The 21,217-nt window shown below is 35.3% G+C and overlaps 1 protein-coding gene and 1 non-coding gene across 2 annotated transcripts in view; one reads left to right on the forward strand and one right to left on the reverse strand.

The window, feature by feature from the left end:
- The window catches only part of LOC127870772 (sodium channel protein type 4 subunit alpha B-like), a 69,096-nt gene extending 52,261 nt beyond the window's left edge, over window positions 1-16,835 (reverse strand). Inside the window, exons 1-4 of the mRNA XM_052413247.1 lie at window positions 16,734-16,835; window positions 15,347-15,437; window positions 5,564-5,704; window positions 63-242 (exon numbers count right to left, since the gene is read on the reverse strand). Coding sequence (XP_052269207.1) covers window positions 63-242; window positions 5,564-5,692 — 309 coding nt within the window. The 5' untranslated portion in view covers window positions 5,693-5,704; window positions 15,347-15,437; window positions 16,734-16,835. The remainder of the gene's footprint in view (window positions 1-62; window positions 243-5,563; window positions 5,705-15,346; window positions 15,438-16,733) is intronic.
- Trnaa-agc (transfer RNA alanine (anticodon AGC)) lies at window positions 4,330-4,411 on the forward strand. Its single transcript has one exon. It is a non-coding gene; the product is annotated as a tRNA-Ala (tRNA).
- Window positions 16,836-21,217: the final 4,382 nt, after the last annotated feature.

Consider the following 21,217-nt stretch of genomic DNA (forward strand, 5'->3'; position numbering starts at 1 on the left):
ACAGACATTGTTGAGTTATGTTACTCTCCTTAAATAGGTGGACTGTGAATAGCGCCGCCTACTTTTTTATTCTGGTAGAACTCGTCGATATCCTCGAGGGGTTTCCCCACGTGCTCCGGTAAAAAGTAGTCCTCTAGGGTCAGTGGAAGCTTCCTGCCGATCATGAGCTTGGGATTCGGTTTGATTTCTTCCGGCGTCGGCTCATCTTCATCGTCCGACTCAGCGGCGGCCTCTTCCGCTGCCTGTTCGTTTATGCAAATCAGTGAGTTTCTTTCTTTAAACTATCCTGATATGAGTTAAAAGTTAATGAAATCAGAGAACAGACCTTTTCGCGTTTTATTAACAACATGAAATGAAAAGGGGTCTATTTACACGTGTAAATGATATTATATTAAATCCGAATAAGATACTATTTCCATTTCAAATATTTAACTGATTGTTATAAATTAAGGTCATGTATTATGATTGCGAAAGCTTATTAGGCCCTTATGTACAAAGTGATTTATTGATTTATAAAATGCAAGACTTATTTAAGGGACACATACGACCACGGAAGACTGAACATATTCAGGGTTTAACTGCAAACTCAAACATTTAATGTCGTTAAAATTATAAAAACAAATAATGTGAATCGGGTATCCACATAAAATGTAGAACAAAAACATGTGTTATGAATCTTTCAGAGGCTGCGCTGGCAAAATGAAACGAGCGTTTAGCATTTGTGAACGTGAATGCATTTAAGCATACATTTTATTTCAATAAACATCTTTTAAGTCGGTAGTAAAACAAAAAAATTACATGTTCAAATATTATTTGTTAAAATTTAATGAAAAATCAAGCAGCATCAACACAATTTCAAATCAGTTTAAAACCGATTATGGACATTATTGATAAACTAAATCACTAACAGTTATTATCAAAGGGTTACGTATCAATTCCAGGAAGAATGTGGTGAAAGGTTCGGGATGGAAACTAACATGTGCAAATGCAAAGATTCACATGGCGCAATGTCGACCTATCATGCATATATATTACCTTTTCATTTGTTTGGACTTTGATATTGACACATTATTAGTTTCGCAGTGTTTGGTTTTATATAAAAAAATGCAAAGTGCACAATTATATGGTAGCCGTTAGCCGTTGGAATAGTAAATGACAAACGAACGTTTTATTTTTTAACAGCGTCGTTTTCTGTTTGGTGATCTCTCAATTGAAAATGCATGTTTCCAAAGTCTTAATTCGTTTAGTTTTAAGTATTTTTGAAATCTATAAACATCTTTAAATCACCTAAACCATATCTTAGGACGTTTTAATAAAGTTTACCGCATGTCTTTGCTTAATATGATACATAATGTTAATCGGATACTCAATATTTTTTTATGAATAAAAAGAACGCCAGTATTGTGCTTCCCACACACTTTTGTTATATGTAATTACGATTGAACAAAATGTGGCATAGTAATTTGGAATAAGATATTCCTAGCATAACCACACAATACACAACTCGACGTGTTGCCAATAAACCATACTTCTTAAATGAAAAATATGGATTATTTAGACCATATAAATACTTATAATATTTATGACGATGAATTTGACGACACCTGGATTGTGAAATTACTCTACAAAATGTGAAAAACACGTTTGTATAAAATAATGTTTACACTAAGGCCAGTGACATTGGAATTGTTGCTTGGAAGACGTTAACATGTAAGCATGCCGGGTTTACCAAAGTTAGGGATTCAGGTCATGTGACATCTTACCATTGACTTTATTTCCTTTTCCTATGCATGACATTTGAATGGTGTATAAGAAATACCATACTTAAATCCGACACAACCAGAATGAACTGGTGATGTGAATTGACGTAACAAACTCTTTTTCATACATTCCATCGATTTGAATAGCTGTGGATCAATAAGAATACCCAATTGAGACCAGTATTTATTTCCACATTAATCAATGTTTGGTATGCATGCTGGTATTGGTAGCTCAAGCATCGGAACTTGTTTTTAACGATTGAATAGTTTTCATTATGCTTTGTACGTTCAGAATAAAAAAGTTCTAACATACTAAATATTTGGCCAAATATATATGGAATGCGTAACTCTAATGAATGTTGAAGACCGTATTAATTACAAATCGGTACAATTCATTCCCGCCTTCAAAAAACCAAAAAATAAAAAACAAATGCTCACATTGTTGTTTGACTTAAAAATAAAAAAAAATGCATAAGAAAAGCGCACAGTTGGCATGGGGATAATTATCCGTTTGATATAAGATCAAACAATTTCATCGCTGTTTAAATCGCAAGCACAACTAAAGTCAACCCTCTGTAAGACACTTACGTTAATACCATTAAACGTTCATGCTAATAAAAAAATGCAGTCTACTCAAATTTGAATATCATGCAAATGAATGTAGAGCACTTTGTTACAAGCGTCGACATATACTTTTTAAACCATCAGAAGCCATAACATAACAGAAACGAGACTTAAAGAAAAATATTACATAGCAATTTTCGACCCTTAAGTTATATTAAATTTGAATTACTGTATTACTGAGGCATAGAGCTGACATGTCTAAACGCAACCATCACCAGTTGCGTTTCTAGAACGAGCGGAAGGAGAGGAGATCAATACATTTCTGTTTGTGAATCACCCCCTAGACTGTCTTGCGACGCCAATGAATGTATCTTCATCTATAATTCAGAGCTATGGCGATGACTACACATTGATTCGCCACTGAAAGCGAATGTTCCGTGACGCCGCCATTATGTATGTGCATATAGCCCAATAGATTCGATAACAATGCTGGGGTCAATGCAACAGAAGTGCACTGGTTGCATACGCAAATAGTCTTATTTTATATATTTTTCTCGCTCTGTGAAAACGTGGTTTAATGCATGAGCTAAAAATTTCGTCCCAGATTAGCCTATGAGGTCCGCACAGGCATGTCAGGGACGCAACTTTTCGCTTGTGTCTAATTGTTCGTTCAAAAGACGTATCTTCTAAACTGAAATACAGTCTAGGCGTATCAGTCAACACGCTTATGCATTGAGCCTTTTTTCTCAGAACGCATCTCATATGTTAATATTGTTCAAATGCATTATTTGTGTCGCGTTCTGAGAAAAATGGGCATAATGCTTGTGCGTACTGGGCATAATGCATGTGCGTAAAGTGTCGTCCCAGATTGGCATGTGCAGTCCGCATAGGCTAATCAGGGACGACACTTTCCGCGTTTATAGTATTTTTCGTTTTAAGAAAGTCCCTTCTTACCGAAAATCCTGTTTAGGCGGAAAGTGTCGTCCCTGATTAGCCTGTGCGGACTGCACAGGCTAATCTGGGACGACATTTTACGCACTGGCATTATGCCCAGTTTTCTCAGAACGCGACACATTTGTTATCTAAATTACACAAGGCTTCGTGTTTAAAATGATAAATGGCAATACTTCTCCACAGGTAGTATGCTGCCTGATGGTTGAACAAATAAGTCATGCTCTTGCAAATTGATTCGCTTCGTAGATCGTACCGTCTGTACTAAGTGATAATCGTATTCATTAAATGTAAGTGTATAACCTTGACACATAGTTAATTACTCAGAAAAGGAATGGTAACAAAAATGGTCACTTTCTGTATACAACATATTTGCATCATAAAGTATTCTGAAGAGGCGAAATCTTTAGGTACTAGCCACAGCGGTAGGCTCGGATTGTAAAAAAAACTCTTTCTTTATTAACGCACCATAATAGAAACTCTTAATTTCTATTATAATTATTCATTTGAACATTACGAAATACATTCAAATCTAATTTTGTTCATTGATTAAGTTCTTTATAAACCTTAATCACGCACGCGATATCATTTTAAAAGTCGATCCTACAAGTATGCATTGTAATAAAGTATAACAGCGTATAGGCATTCGTTTATAATACTTCTCCTTTGTTCTGCAAAATAAACACATATTTTACATCCTTTTGTGTTAGTTATGTATCTACAAACCGCAATCATATGAACACCAATCTAGTATCGTATCTAACCATTCTAAGTGAATATCATGTTTGAACTGGTTAGTTATTTACACATGTAGTGGATATGACCACGATATAAGGAGTACATATCAATAGAAAACATAATTAAACGCGTTTAGAGGATATTCAATGCTGGTTGTATTATACAAATGTCTGTGAAACGAATCGAAACATAAACGTGTATGAACACCTGTACCAATATCACCAAAACAATAACTTTCGATTTCGGATATGACTTAAGGTAGTGCACCTCTAATGATTTCCCGCGATTTCTTCGAAGGTTGAAGAGCCTACTATTAGGTGCCGTAGCCTAGTGGTTAAGGCGATAGACTAGCAATCTTTTGGGATATTCCCGCGCAGGTTCGAATCCTGCCGACGACGTATACTTTTTTGCGACGCGTTTTATTTATTTTCTAACGTAATTTGATTTAATATGGCATATAAGCTATATTTATTGTTAAATATGTTGCAATTTTTATGCACATTCTTCAATTATTAAAATTAAAACAACGTTATGGCGAAATTGGGTGATTTACATGTTGCATTTTTATTTTTATTTCAAAAAGTAAACGGTAAATCTGTCTAGTTCTTGGTATTTTTGCTGTATATAGTGTTTCTATAAAAACTAAGTTTAAAATATGACTTAAATGATACTATTTTGAATTTTATGACACTTTGTTTTTAACCGACCCAATTTTTACTTGGCTGAAATCACTTACATTTCATGGCGCTCTTCCATAGATAAAAATTTGTAAAAAATAAATGTCTGTAAAAGAATACTTATTTCATCTTGTTTAAACTTTAAACACCTTTACAGCATCTGTACATACCAACTGCATGCCCATATTTGGAAATTTGAATGAATTATGGAACTTTTATATACCCCAGGGGTGAAAATAAACTGGACAAAAGCCGAGCGTGGGGGTGGTTTTGAAAAAATCGGTATATTTTTTTAAAAAGCTTGGAAAGCCTACCTACAAATTTGCATGTAGTTCAGTGAAATGATGCTGATTAAGAAAATAATTAATTAGATTATATTTGGATATGTGCCCATTAGAGGTGCGCTACCTTAATGTAAACAAAATGAAAATTTGCTACAGCTTATGTTTGTGGTATCTATTGGCGTTAAGAACATTTTTTTGATAATTTAAGAATGTTTTTGCTTAAAAATGGCTAACTATAATATTTGCAAACGCTTATGTTTAATTCCTTGCAATTGGAGCGTATTTACATTCTATTGTTTACAAATAGATTAATCCTAATGAATAAATACGAGCTTCTCGTGTTCATATCAATGCACTGTGCATAGGCTAATCGGGAACGACATTTTCCGCCTAAAGTGAATAGTTTTTTAGAAGTTACTACCTTTAAACGAAACATTCCATGAAAGCGGTATCATCCCTGATTAGCCTGTGCGGACTATAGATGTTAATCTGAGATCATAACTAACGCAAATGCATGAAGCCCTGTTTTCAGCAAAACGAGGCTAAATTTAAAATCAAACTCAAGAATAAGCAACATTTCTAGAGTTACCTTGGCAGCGGCCTCCTCCGCTATTCGCCGCTCGATGTTAAACAGCGAGTTCCGGGTGAACGGCCGGAAGGGAGTGAATTCTTCGGCCTCTTCCGGCTCCTCGGCGGCGGTCCTATCTGTGTTTTCCATATTCGACCCCTTCTGGTTGAAGAAAGGAAACGTAAATAGCATCATATTGAATGTTCACTGTCAGCGAATATTGTCACTCGGTGAAGAGTTTCGTTTTCCGATCTATGTCAAAATGCTTTGTATGACATTTTTTGGAAGGTTAAAAGCTTTATTAGCCCAATCTGTAATGTTATATGGGGAATCTACAACGGCTTTTAACAAAGGCAAATTACTGTTTTACACGTTGATTTTTCGGCGATGACTATTCAAATGTTTAGAAAGTCACGTGATCTTCGAAACACCATTTAAAGTTTATCTCAATAAAAACAAACTCCAACGGTCATTATATAAAAACCGACTTTGAATTAAGCATCGCATTCATCAGAAATCCGACACCTCTGATAGTCACAACCACTAATGGGACATTAAAATTCGCTTCCTGACATTTGGTTCCAGTAACGTCTGTTTAGATCAAACTTAAAGACTGCCATACGAAAACGTTGGAATATCCGCCGGCATAATTTACCCGCATTAGCCATTCAAAGCAGTTGTTTTCTGTTGCCACTATCCGGTTTGTGCAGGCCAGTTATTGCTTTGTAAGGGATATGCACTCCACCACAATACAATATGCGGCGTCAGGCACTTACGTCAATATTTACAGGGAAGGAGATGCTACAAACGGGAATAAAAAAAAAACTAAACACGAAATTGCTGTACAAAAATTGATTTCATTCGTGGCGTTTGTTTATGTCATGATCGCGTATACAGAATTATTTCACGTGCTTATTGACACGTATATAAACACAAACCATTACAATTTGTTGCTGATGTATTTGTTTAATAGCAATAATAGATCGATGCCATTGTTAAAGACACTTATAATAAATTATTTAATTGTTTTTGTACATGTTGTTAAATAGTTGCAGCTGGATTGCAACCTTACCTCTAAATTATTTCTTTTCCATATTTATTTACGATATAAGAACATGATATTGCACAATAATTTCATCGGCGGTGTTGTTTTAACCCATTTATGTCTAGTGGACTCTCCCATCCTTCTAAATTGGATCAATTTATTTCCAAAATTAGGGATGTCTGGTATATTTATTTATATATTTAGAATCTTTCTTACAGTTATTCCTTTAAGCAAACAGCGCAGACCCTGATGAGACGCCGCATGATGCGGCATCTCATCAGGGTCTACGCTGTTTGCCAAGGACTTTTTTCTAGACGCTAGGCATAAATGGGTTAATCGGCGGTGTTGTTTTAATAATGTGTTATCAAAGTTTCTATACGTTTCTATACCGGGAGACCAGGAGAACTTTGTTTGTACCCATAAGTCTGGTCAAAGTTCGTAAAGCTTATCTTTTTGTAGCTGTATTTAATAAGTTGAGCATAATCAAGTAAGGTATATTTAATTATTAAAACGCATGCCCATTCGTTTAGCGTTATAATTTAATGGTGATTAGTGGTGCTCAATGCTCAATGGTTCAATCCCATAAGATACTCATGTTTTTGTTCAATACAACATTATGACAAGACCAGACAAAAGCATTACACAAGACAAATATACTTTCTAACCAGTCCTCCGTGAAATGTGATGTTGTGTACGTTGTTTAACTCTCACATTAACAAGTCTTGCATAACATCAGTTTGCGGGAGTGGTGCGTTTGGCCTGAGGTCAAACCAGAGCATATTTAATTAAAACATGCCATTTGAGTTTTTACATAGGAAACCTAATTTTTAATTTTATATGCAAGTAAGAAAACACGATTTGCAATAGGATTAACAGAAATTAAAAAATCAATTTATCGACAGTATATGCTTATTATGGATAGTTACATGTTTCAATGTACAATATTAAAATTTATCCGATGTTCATTTCACAATTTTATATTAACTTTATATACAGTTCACATTTCCACTAAAACTACCCGTCTGATTTTTTTCCCACTTTCTTCATTAATTTATTCCATTCTCTGAACTAATACACTACAATACATGTTCTATGGTGATATTGTTACGATGCCGTATTATGAGGGATAGAATACTTAAGAGGCAGACTTGTGAAATCCGTAGGTGGCGATGTTATCTGATTTGTACATGAATAATGGGCTTATGTAATGTTTCACTGCGATACCACGCGTCTTAAAACATTCCTAGGTTTATACATTTACTAAATGAAACCCCATTCGTCTCAACAAACAACCATAGGTTTATACAATTCTTAAATGCAATCTCAGTCGTCACAATAAGAATCATGGATAATACAATGTTTCAATGCTGCCTTATGCGCTTCAACAAACAATGATGGCTTTGTGCAATATTCCAATGCTCCCTCATGCGTTTCAACAAGCAATCATGGTTTTGTGTAATATTTCAATGCTCTATCATTCACTTCAACAAGCGATTGTGGCTTCGTGCAATCTTTCAATGCTTTCTCGTGCGTCTTAACAAACAATCGTGAGTTAATAGAATGTTTAAATATAATATCGTGCCTGTATAATATCATGTATAAGCATGAGCTTATACATGTACAATGTTTAAATACAATCCCACGCAGCTAAACGACTTTCCAAGGGTTCAAACAATGTTTTAATCCAATGTCACGCATCTCAACGACTTGGGTTTATACAATGTTTTAATGCAATGCCACGCATCTCAACGACGTATCATGGGTTCATACAGTGTTTCAATACAATCTCACACATCTCAACGACTTATCATGGGTTCATACAATGTTTTAATGCAATCTCATGCATCTCAACGACTTATCATCTGTTTATACAATATGTTAATGCAATGTCACGCATCTCAACGACTTATCATGGGTTCATACAATGTTTAAATGCAATCTCACGCGTCTCAACGACTTTTCAAGGGTACAAACAATGTTTTCGTGCAAGGTCATGCGTCACAACGACTTATCATGGGTTCATACAATGCTTCAATGCAATCTCACGCATCTCAAGGACTTATAACAGGTTCGTGCACTGGTCCAATGCATTCTCACGCGTCTCAACGAACAACCATGTGTTTATACAATGTTTCAATTAAATTTCACGCATGTCAACGACTTATCATGGATTCATACACTGTTTGAATGCAATATAACGCGTCTAAACGACTAATCATGGATTCATATGATGCTAAAACACAATCTCATGCGTCACAACGATCATTCATGTGTTCATACAATGGTTCAATTAATATGCTTGAACAGACGCGCCTCCGAAAACAATCTCTCAACTCAATGATGTTTGTTCAAACCATGACGACATTATTCACCAACCATTCACAGTTTTGAGCTATAATTTATAATACATTCTTATTATTTATACAAAACAGTGGATTAATTAAGAAAATGTGTTTGTTAAAAAAAACATGTGCATAGTAACATTTTAACTATTCCTTTCTATGGTTTAAAAAGCCTTCCATTGACCTCTTAACATATTTAGAAGAACATGCCATAGTTTCCATTAATCCATGCAGTATCAAATTCTGTATTGCCCCAGTTTTGGAAACTAATGTATGCTGTTTTATGCTGTTTTAAACTACCATAGGATATAGTGCATAGTGAATAGAATAACGGATAGCTTAATTTCAGATGTTGCCACAATGAGAGCACGGTCATAGTTCATGTTTTCCTAATTGATATTGGTATATGCTATATCCGTATTAGCAATGATCATGGAAACACGATCAAGACACATACAGCATTCATGATCATGTAACTGACGTTCCTGGCACTGAATAATTCATTGATATGTTTCCTTTATCTAGAATTGTTCTAGATTTTCTAGGAAACGTTTCAGTATTGATATGCTATACATGCATACACTCAGCTTGCATGTTAGAATTGGTAAAAACATAACATTATGCGTTGGGGCTTATTCCTAAAGATGAATAGTTTCATGTAGTCACGCAAGACTTAGCTTTCGCCATAAAAGGACCATACACTAAGAACGAAATCAATTGAAACTTTGCATTTATCGTATTCTTGTACTGCAGGTTATATTAAAATCTTGAAAGAAAAGTAAAATATAAACATATGATTTTTAGTTTCTTTAGTGTTTAAAGTTCACTAATTTGTACTTTTTTTATACTCACAGTCCTCCCTTTACAGTCTAGATGGATTTACAGATGCAAAAAATATGTAAAAAAACAAACTATACTAAACACTGGTTAAAACAATCGCTATGGTGACACATTGCAATAGGAAGTTAATAATACAACGGTAAGTTTTGTTTCATAAATGTGAGACGTATTTTGCGAAAAGGCGTTAACCAGAACATCAAATGAGTTGACAATGACGAATAAACGTGAATAACTTTCTATCTATAGCATCAATTCCTTTCCTATATACGTGTAGACCAAACGAAAATCAAAATCAAAATATGTGTGTGGATGTCAAATATACCCTTTTGAATGCCGTATTGTTATTTTCATCTGTGCTAGTTAGCGTGTTTTTTAATCAATATCCATTTTAGGTAATTGATTTTCCTTCCGCTTGTGATGCAATAATCAATATGTCTTATGGAATGGTGATCAATGAAAGATTAAACCTAAACATCCAAACATGCTTTCATTCAAAAACTACTGTCGTTATGAGCGATATCTCAGACTTTCCTTCGTCCCGTTGATGCTATAAACAAAGCTCAGTAGACTGGAAAGTGTTGTTAACGTTTGCGTGTGTGAACTTCAAATTAACTCTTTCAGTGCTGGAACCGAATTTTGAAGGCCTTTGCAAACAGTTTGGATCCAGATGAGACGCCACAGAACGTGGCGTCTCATCAGGATCCAAACTGTTTGCTATTTGATAGTATTCTTAAAAAAAAAACACGAAGAAAATGCTAATTTTAGAAATTCAGCAGACGACATCTCAGCAGACGACAAGTTTCCCAGCATGCAAAGGGTTAACGTAGTCCTTCGCTGTCTGAGGCTGAACAATGTTAGTACACGGAGTATGTCTCAGCACTCAGTTAGGCTTATTAATGATCAGACTTAAGATTGTTGGATCTCAGCACTCAGTTAGGCTTATTAATGATCAGACTTAAGATTGTTGGATCTCAGCACTCAGAAAGGCTTATGAATGATCAGACTTACGATTGTTGGATCTCAGCACTCAGTTAGGCTTATTAATGATCAGACTTAAGATTGTTGGATCTCAGCACTCAGTAAGGCTTATGAATGATCAGACTTAAGTTTGTTGGATCTCAGCACTCAGTAAGGCTTATTAATGATCAGACTTAAGATTGTTGGATCTCAGCACTCAGTTAGGCTTATTAATGATCAGACTTAAGATTGTTGGATCTCAGCACTCAGTAAGGCTTATTTATGATCAGACTTAAGATTGTTGGATCTCAGCACTCAGTTAGGCTTATTAATGATCAGACTTAAGATTGTTGGATCTCAGCACTCAGGAAGGCTTATTAATGATCAGACTTAAGATTGTTGGATCTCAGCACTCAGTTAGGCTTATTAATGATCAGACTTAAGATTGTTGGATCTCAGCACTCAGTAAGGCTTATTAATGATCAGACTTAAGATTGTTGGATCTCAGCACTCAGTTAGGCTTATTAATGATCAGACTTAAGATTGTTGGATCTCAGCACTCAGTAAGGCTTATTAATGATCAGACTTAAGATTGTTGAATCTCAGCACTCAGTTAGGCTTATTAATGATCAGACTTAAGATTGTTGGATCTCAGCACTCAGTTAGGCTTATTAATGATCAGACTTAAGATTGTTGGATCTCAGCACTCAGAAAGGCTTATTAATGATCAGACTTAAGATTGTTGGATCTCAGCACTCAGTTAGGCTTATTAATGATCAGACTTAAGATTGTTGGATCTCAGCACTCAGAAAGGCTTATGAATGATCAGACTTAAGATTGTTGGATCTCAGCACTCAGTAAGGCTTATTAATGATCAGACTTAAGATTGTTGGATCTCAGCACTCAGTTAGGCTTATTAATGATCAGACTTAAGATTGTTGGATCTCAGCACTCAGAAAGGCTTATGAATGATCAGACTTAAGATTGTTGGATCTCAGCACTCAGAAAGGCTTATGAATGATCAGACTTAAGTTTGTTGGATCTCAGCACTCAGTAAGGCTTATTAATGATCAGACTTAAGTTTGTTGGATCTCAGCACTCAGAAAGGCTTATGAATGATCAGACTTAAGATTGTTGGATCTCAGCACTCAGTAAGGCTTATTAATGATCAGACTTAAGATTGTTGGATCTCAGCACTCAGTTAGGCTTATTAATGATCAGACTTAAGATTGTTGGATCTCAGCACTCAGTAAGGCTTATTAATGATCAGACTTAAGATTGTTGGATCTCAGCACTCAGTAAGACTTATTAATGATCAGACTTAAGATTGTTGGATCTCAGCACTCAGTAAGGCGTATTAATGATCAGACTTAAGATTGTTGGATCTCAGCACTCAGAAAGGCTTATTAATGATCAGACTTACGATTGTTGGATCTCAGCACTCAGTAAGGCTTATTAATGATCAGACTTAAGTTTGTTGGGTCTCAGCACTCAGTAAGGCTTATTAATGATCAGACTTAAGATTGTTGGATCTCAGCACTCAGTTAGGCTTATTAATGATCAGACTTAAGATTGTTGGATCTCAGCACTCAGTAAGGCTTATTAATGATCAGACTTAAGATTGTTGGATCTCAGCACTCAGAAAGGCTTATGAATGATCAGACTTAAGATTGTTGGATCTCAGCACTCAGTTAGGCTTATTAATGATCAGACTTAAGATTGTTGGATCTCAGCACTCAGTTAGGCTTATTAATGATCAGACTTAAGATTGTTGGATCTCAGCACTCAGAAAGGCTTATTAATGATCAGACTTAAGATTGTTGGATCTCAGTACTCAGTTAGGCTTATTAATGATCAGACTTAAGATTGTTGGATCTCAGCACTCAGTTAGGCTTATTAATGATCAGACTTAAGATTGTTGGATCTCAGCACTCAGAAAGGCTTATTAATGATCAGACTTAAGATTGTTGGATCTCAGTACTCAGTTAGGCTTATTAATGATCAGACTTAAGATTGTTGGATCTCAGCACTCAGTTAGGCTTATTAATGATCAGACTTAAGATTGTTGGATCTCAGCACTCAGTAAGGCTTATTAATGATCAGACTTACGATTGTTGGATCTCAGCACTCAGTTAGGCTTATTAATGATCAGACTTAAGATTGTTGGATCTCAGCACTCAGAAAGGCTTATTAATGATCAGACTTAAGATTGTTGGATCTCAGCACTCAGTTAGGCTTATTAATGATCAGACTTACGATTTGTTGGATCTCAGCACTCAGTAAGGCTTATTAATGACCAGACTTAAGATTTGTTGGAGCCATTTTCAAAATCGTACGGCAGTTTTCAGCTTTTTATTTTTACTGAACAGAACAGAATATTTAATTTTGACTTGAGCATATAAAGAAACATACATATAAATATACATATAAAATAACAACATGCGTTTTAAGTATATAGTGTAGTATTGTGCTCTTGAGGGGACACGAACAAGTCGAAGAACCCATAACAAATTACTTGTCCAGTTTGACCAGCAACCTTATTCAAATGCGCCGGGAGCGGGTACTGAACCAGGGTCGCATAGGTGAAACAGGGAGCGGGTACTGATCCAGGGTCGCATAGATGAAACAGGGAGCGGGTACTGAACCAGGGTCGCATATGGGATATCATTGAATAAATAACGATTTTGCGTTTTCATATGTTCCTAAACTTGTAATATACGAATATTCGAATTAATTTCGTTTGTAAAATGTAAACAACACACTCCCGAATTTATTTGATTTAAACTAAACGAGCACGCATCTAATCATTCAAATAGAGCATTAATTATAATCAGGATATTAACATACACCAAAAAATAACACGGTAGGGTATTTATCATAAAGGCATTGGTTATACGGTAAAAACATTTTGATTATAATTAAATCTCTGAAATTTAAGACTTTTACAGTTTCCAAAACGACATAATTCCTTGTACATGATAAGATATTTTCATAAAAATTCATATACAAACAACGTAATTCTTTGACTTGTTTATTTTGGGTAAACAAGTGTCTGAATAATATGATTGTGTACGCACCAATTTTCATAGATACCCAATTCTGATAATTAAATATCATGTAACTGTATGTGAATGCTATGTTTTGTTGGTAAGCAAAATTTATTAAGAGTATGGTATTTAACTACATTTTGTCCCGCTTGTTTTATAAATCCGACATTCGTGATTAAATAAGGTTCTGTTTTTGATGTATGTTCGCGAGTCTGGTCATTACTTAAGTATCGATGCGATTGAACCACGATAGGTAAGTTTTCACAGATTTTGGCATGTTTTTAAGTTTGTCATTAAATGCTTTCTATTGATAAATGTAAACATTTGCTCTGAAAAGCTCATGTAAAAATCAAGAATAAAATTAAAAAAAAAAAAAAAGTAACCCTCGCCAGGGCTCCGGAGTCCTGGGAGTAAAGGTCAACCACTTAGACCACTCGTCCATCCTTCCGCTTACAATAAAAGATGTATTTTATACTATATATAAGCAATCCTCGTAGTTTCACAAAATATAACGACAACAACATAACTCTCCAAATTATTCAATCGTTTCGCGTTGCAACGCCTTATAATTTTCAGGTTTTTAAATCGTCAAAAGATGCATATAATGGCTATATTAGGGCATGGTAAATGTTCAGTATAACTGTTTCCTCATAAATATCAAAACTAAATCGAAAATTTGCGAATCTGAAACAACTTTTTTAAATTGTGTCAATTTACCAAAACGTGAAAAGGCCCCTTTAAAGCATAAACAATTCTTACAATTATGTTAGTCAAAGGCCGATGTAGGTGAATACATAGACCCCCTCAATTCGTTGATTCTACTCAGTGTATTTGTCCACCATACATATCTTGATCTTAAAGCAAGATATGTAGATGAAAGATCATTCAATAATGTGTACATCGATTACTAGTAATAAGGGGTTTTACACTACGCCAACAGCGTTGTCAATGTATACAGGGAGTCATTTGATCAGATATAATAGGCCAACACCAGGCCTTTAATAAGTCCATAACATGCCCACGGACATCGATGAGGGGATCATCTAATAGAATTGGGATGCGAATTCGGAAACGGACAACGACAACGAGCGAGGCCTTGTATAGGGGAGATAACCCTGGGTTATGGTTAGGCTAGGGTTAGGGTTAGGGGTCGGGTTAGTGCTATGGTTAGGGTAAAGGCTAACCCTAACCCAAACCCGACCCCTAACCCTAACCCTAACCCTTACCCTAACCCTCTAACCTCCCCATGCGCATTACAATACCAGGCCTCGCTAGTTGTCGTTGTCCGCTTCCCAATAGAATTGACCCACGTTTAGTACATTATTGCTTGAACTTTGAACTAGAAACCATAAAATAAATATGAACCCAAATAAGGACATTGCATGAAATTATTAACCACGATAAACAAGAAGTCCATGGCATAAACGTGGACAACAATAAGATAATTTACAAAAAAAATCACGGTAAGTAGGACATTGTATCAACACGAAACAAAAAGGTACAATTATAGATCCCTGCTCTACTACCAACATAACGTGATAACATCGCAAAGAAAAGTCGAAACCCTTGTTACCTAGCTATGAGAAGAGATGAGGTTGTTTGATGTATCAACTACTTGTGGCCAAAAGGCTGGATGCAGGCGACACACGCAAAGACATCTGGCTCTGGAAATAATCAATCATTACATTACAGAATAGACGTTCGGCAATTGAACATTTCATTACATAAAATTACATTGTCATATATTAATTTAGCAATTTAACATAACATAACAAAACTTACAGCAAATAAATTCAACAATTGTAACATTACATTACGTAACATTACACGTTCAGCAATTAAACAGGATGATTGGAAATGCGGTGAAGTAAAACATGATTGCATACTTTAATATAATTAATTTGGTAGGGTAAAGTCAATCATTGCATACTTAAAAAGTAATTAAGCAATGCACAATATTTGTCGTTACCTGTGGTGGAGTAAAATCATTTCATACTTAAAAACGTATTTTAGATATCACAACGCATACACCTTTACTATTTTACTAGTTTAAATAACAGAGTTTGAGCATTTTTTTTTCAGTTTGCGTCGGATTAACCGATTTATGCCGAGTGGACTCTCCAATCCTTCTAAATTGGATCAATTTATTGTCAAAATTTGAAATGTTTAGTATATTTATTTCTATATTTAGAATATTTCTTACAGAAATTCCTTTAAGCAAACAGCGCATCATGCGGCGTCTCGTCTGGGTCTACGTTCTTTGCCAATACCTTTTTTTCTAGACGCTAGGCATGACGGAGTTAATCCTTAACAGATTTAGTTCTTGCACACATGTGATTTTTATGAATTCTACTTCTGTTTTATATTATATTAAGGATATCCAAATATTGAAATATTTTGGGCGTCTATGAGGAATCTCTTACAATATCTATTTCAACATTTTCCTACTTTCGAAGGTAAGACGTATGAACATAACATGCATTTATCATATAGAATATCAAGGCGGATCTTAGCGACTATTCCAACGCATTAAAATGAGAACCTTGATACAAAGATGTTTTGTAACATCTTAATGGATTATGTAGATGAAAAATCAACACACAAATAAGGCTCAATTAGCACATCTATGAACATCGTAAATAGAAACATGCCGATGTGTTACAGTAGGTCAATATTTATTAAATTTTGTTTTCCAAAATGTGTTCAATTCATACACATTATTGTATTAAGATATACAAAATATATTGATTATTTTCGCCAATAAGCTTTTTTAACAAATACTGGGATCTAGCGTTTAATGGTATCCCATCTTCAACTTTAAACCTGTACGGAATATACATATATAAAATTATGCTTATGGATAATGCACAGATATAACATTCTAATTAAATACACCATACAATCATTTTGATATCCATCCCCTTCAATAAAGCATATTTATTCGACCTATACTTGCTTACAGTACTAAGATCACGTTACAAATCCATTTGTTCACATACGAACGATTGTGTTCCACCATCGACCATAAATATTCCCATGGAATAAAGACGCAAGTAATGAACGTCGAGCCAAATGCCATAGATGTTACGCTATGGGATGAACGTCGAGCCAAATGCCATAGATGTTACGCTATGTAATGAACGTCGAGCCAAATGCCATAGATGTTACGCTATGGGATGAACGTCGAGCCAAATGCCATAGATGTTACGCTATGTAATGAACGTCGAGCCAAATGCCATAGATGTTACGCTATGTAATGAACGTCGAGCCAAATGCCATAGATGTTACGCTATGTAATGAACGTCGAGCCAAATGCCATAGATGTTACGCTATGGGATGAACGTCGAGCCAAATGCCATAGATGTTACGCTATGTAATGAACGTCGAGCCAAATGCCATAGATGTTACGCTATGGGATGAACGTCGAGCCAAATGCCATAGATGTTACGCTATGGGATGAACGTCGAGCCAAATGCCATAGATGTTACGCTATGTAATGAACGTCGAGCCAAATGCCATAGATGTTACGCTATGTAATGAACGTCGAGCCAAATGCCATAGATGTTACGCTATGGGATGAACGTCGAGCCAAATGCCATAGATGTTACGCTATGTAATGAACGTCGAGCCAAATGACATAGATGTTACGCTATGGGATGAACGTCGAGCCAAATGCCATAGATGTTACGCTATGTAATGAACGTCGAGCCAAATGCCATAGATGTTACGCTATGGGATGAACGTCGAGCCAAATGCCATAGATGTTACGCTATGGGATGAACGTAGTTATCTAGTCTCTTCGCGTTCCACTCGTCATATCAATAATGAGTGGTCAGATCTATTAGCTACATGCAAATGCCATATTCAGGATATCTTAGTTGTTGTTTGAACTGTTTCTAATCAATATCTGTGTATATACTGTTATCATATCATTCACCATTTAAATGGTTTTACGATGACACGTGCCTTATTTAGAGTTAGAATATTGGTCTAAATATTGGATCAATTAATACCAAAAGTTTATATTTCAATTTGTTCTATTACGTTGCTTGTACAATATACATGAATCATAATTATATATATATTGAACAATACAAATAGACAACCAAAAAGTAAAGCAAATATATTGCACACTATACATTTGACAGCTACGAATCTATAATATTTTATTATTGAAAAGGATGCCCATGGCCTTTTCACTAGTATAAATTCAATGTGCAGGTAGATTGACATATTTTATATCACTTTACAAAATAATAGAATACACTATATTGAAAGCAACAATCATGTCACCAAAAGGATTTGGTTAATAAATCATTTATCGAGTCCCGATTCAACCATGGCCACTGAAACAAGTCAACACTGAGCTCGGTGGTAATGCTTGTTTGGAACTGCAATCATAAACATCGATCAATATACTGAATATAGCGACCATCTAGAGCAACATGAATTGTTGTGGCGTCAGGAGCATGTATAATTATGTCAATATCAATAACGAATACATACGAATATTACACAAATAAGTATTGGCTAGTTTTTACGACATACGTTAGAAACAGGTGAAACCATGCTAAAGATAGTAAAAAGGGAGGATTTGTTTAGTTTTTTTAGTAATCTGTGATAAAAAGGACTATATTTGAGTCTCACTTTCAAAAAAGGGTTTATATGCATGTGCATAGGTGTCATTCTATATTAGCATGTGAATTCTGCACATTCTAGACATAGACGACACTAGCAGCTTCTATGATAATTTTCGTTGACAGAAAGTTTCTGTTTAGTGGAAATCCAGTTAAGAAGAAAGTGTCGTCACGGAATTAGCCTGTGCGAACTGCACAAGCTTATATGGGATGGCACTCTACGCACATGCATTAAACCTCGTTATCCCTAAGTGAGGTTCACTTATATGATAGTCCGATGAATTGTGTAAGGGTGTTGCTTGTAATAGAACACATTGTTTTGCGTTTTAGAGATGTTTAGTAACACATTTTGGTCTAGCCCCTTTTACCGGAAGAAACCCATTTAAATTTTGCAATCGTATGAACAACAATACAAATGAAAACTCAATATAATTCTACAGTGTTACCATTCTTCGAATAATTTTGTATTGAGACATCATTCCGACCGACTCATTTGCCTACTATTATTTCTCTGGCCACTGGTTGTTTGTCACCAGGGCTTCTTAACATGACATAATGCTAATATAGACCCTTGTAAATACTACGAACCTTGTATTAACCTTACGACTACAGTATATTTAATTAAGAAGTACAAATATGCGAGCGTCATAAACTGAAGCATTAGCAATCCACACAAGAGGCTTATGTTTGGAATGAATGAATGGATTCTAACAATGTAAGACCCGGAGAAAGATGTCTTATTCCCTTTGTTCGATACAAATGTTTCTTCTACAACACGAGCCTACACTTTATCAAACACATTGGCAATGTATCCGCCTAAAGCATTATTAATTCCAAGTGTATGAAAGAAAATCTAAATCAATAAAATTTAAATCAATACATTGTAATAATGTACGCTGCTATTTTTGTCACCGTAACGGTTGTTATATCAAGAAACCACACCATTCAATCCTAACCACTATCGAACACAATTGTAAAAGATCGCAAACATGGCGAGCGAACAAAAAGCGAATGTCTTTACCATATAAATATTTTATATACTCTACATCAAAAAATGTATAGATAGTGATAATTCTAGTAGGGATCGATACAGCACATTATCTCGAAGGTCCCCCAGCGGAGGTTTCATGCATTTACGAGAGGCCGAGGCGTCCCAGGACATTTAGATGCGGACATTTGAAGATAATTAAATCCGACACTAGGCCTACATCCCAATGCTTCTATTTCTTGACTATGTTCTCTAATTGTGTGAGTCTGTGCGGTGTGGATTGACACATGTTGTGTGATGTGAGTCTGTGCGGTGTGGATTGACACATGTTGTGTGATGTGAGTCTGTGCGGTGTGGATTGACACATGTTGTGTGATGTGAGTCTGTGCGGTGTGGATTGACACATGTTGTGTGATGTGAGTATGTGCGGTGTGGATTGACACATGTTGTGTGATGTTTATTTTGAGCAAAAGGTCTGCATGTTTCAACGCATGTACCATTGGTGGGGCTAACACTTTTGACTAAAGCCTGTATTCGATGTTTAAGCCAAAAAAACACACAAAAACCGCTGCGATATTTGGAAAGCAACGATTTGAGATGTATAATCTTACTTGAATACAATTAAAGAACATGGAGCAAATAAGAATAATTTGCAAGAATTGATTTGCAAACCATCTTTGAAATAACAGTTTTTATGCAAGCTGCCGAGTGTGATGCTCTTTGAACTTTCAACTCTCTTAAAAAAGTTGTCCGATTTTTTTTTGAAGTTCTTTATCCTACTTTGAGAGGTAAACCATGAGTACTGTTAAAGTGTTAATTGTACACGTCATGATATAAAACTGAAATATTCGGATAATGCACATGTTTAAGAAACACAACTGGCCCAATGAAATTACCATGCCGCGCCAGGCCCAAGACCTCTGCTTCTGTCCATATTCAATTTGCGAATTCCTTACGGGTCACTTTTAGTGCCATAGAGCTTTCATAGCCTCTATAGTTTAGTTAGTTAGTTATTATGGATTTCATAAGAATACAGATCAACTTCTATTACATTATATCATAATCGACATATGGCAAATATAAGCATAACAAAATAAAATTAAGCTTTGGTAGTACACATTTTTACATCTCTCATATTTTCTGTTTGTTTATAATGGCGCTCACAACGTCATTATTTGTTGAAGATATAGAGGATATTTGTTCATGTCAGTGTAAGATCGTTTGTTATTTCACGAGTGATCACAGAAAATATGCGCCACGAGTGAAAATATTATTTGTTTATGATCACGAGTGAAATAACAAACGATATTACACTGACATGAACACATTTTCTGTTTCTTTTATGCCCCTTTTTCAAAAAGATAACTAATAGCTGTTTCCCTTTCGCTAAAAAGTTACCCTTTTCTCCCGTGGCATGCCTCAATACATTTCAAAACACAAAATGACGTCCTTAGTGTGACGAAATGACGTCATTATACCAACGAAATTCTACAGTAAAACTCTTTCAAAATGTAAATGAACGGTAAAAAAGCATAAAATAAAAATAAAAATGTTGGATTCGGTGAAATGTCGATTTTAATTCACTCGCTATCATAAAATATATATAAAGTTATTTATGATAATCTAAAAATAGAAAAAGGAGTTCCGAAAATGTGTTATTTTCACCGGTGAAAATAACAATTTGTTTATTTTCATTGCTGTTACTTCACTGCAGAAATGTCATGTTTTATCATTAGGTATAAACAAAATTGCATTTCGAACCCTTTTTGAAGCGGTGGATAGAATTCCTGGATAAATCGTCGAATCAATTGCTAAAATT

Source organism: Dreissena polymorpha, chromosome 3 (genome assembly GCF_020536995.1).
Source record: "Dreissena polymorpha isolate Duluth1 chromosome 3, UMN_Dpol_1.0, whole genome shotgun sequence".
NCBI classification, from domain to species: domain Eukaryota; kingdom Metazoa; phylum Mollusca; class Bivalvia; order Myida; family Dreissenidae; genus Dreissena; species Dreissena polymorpha.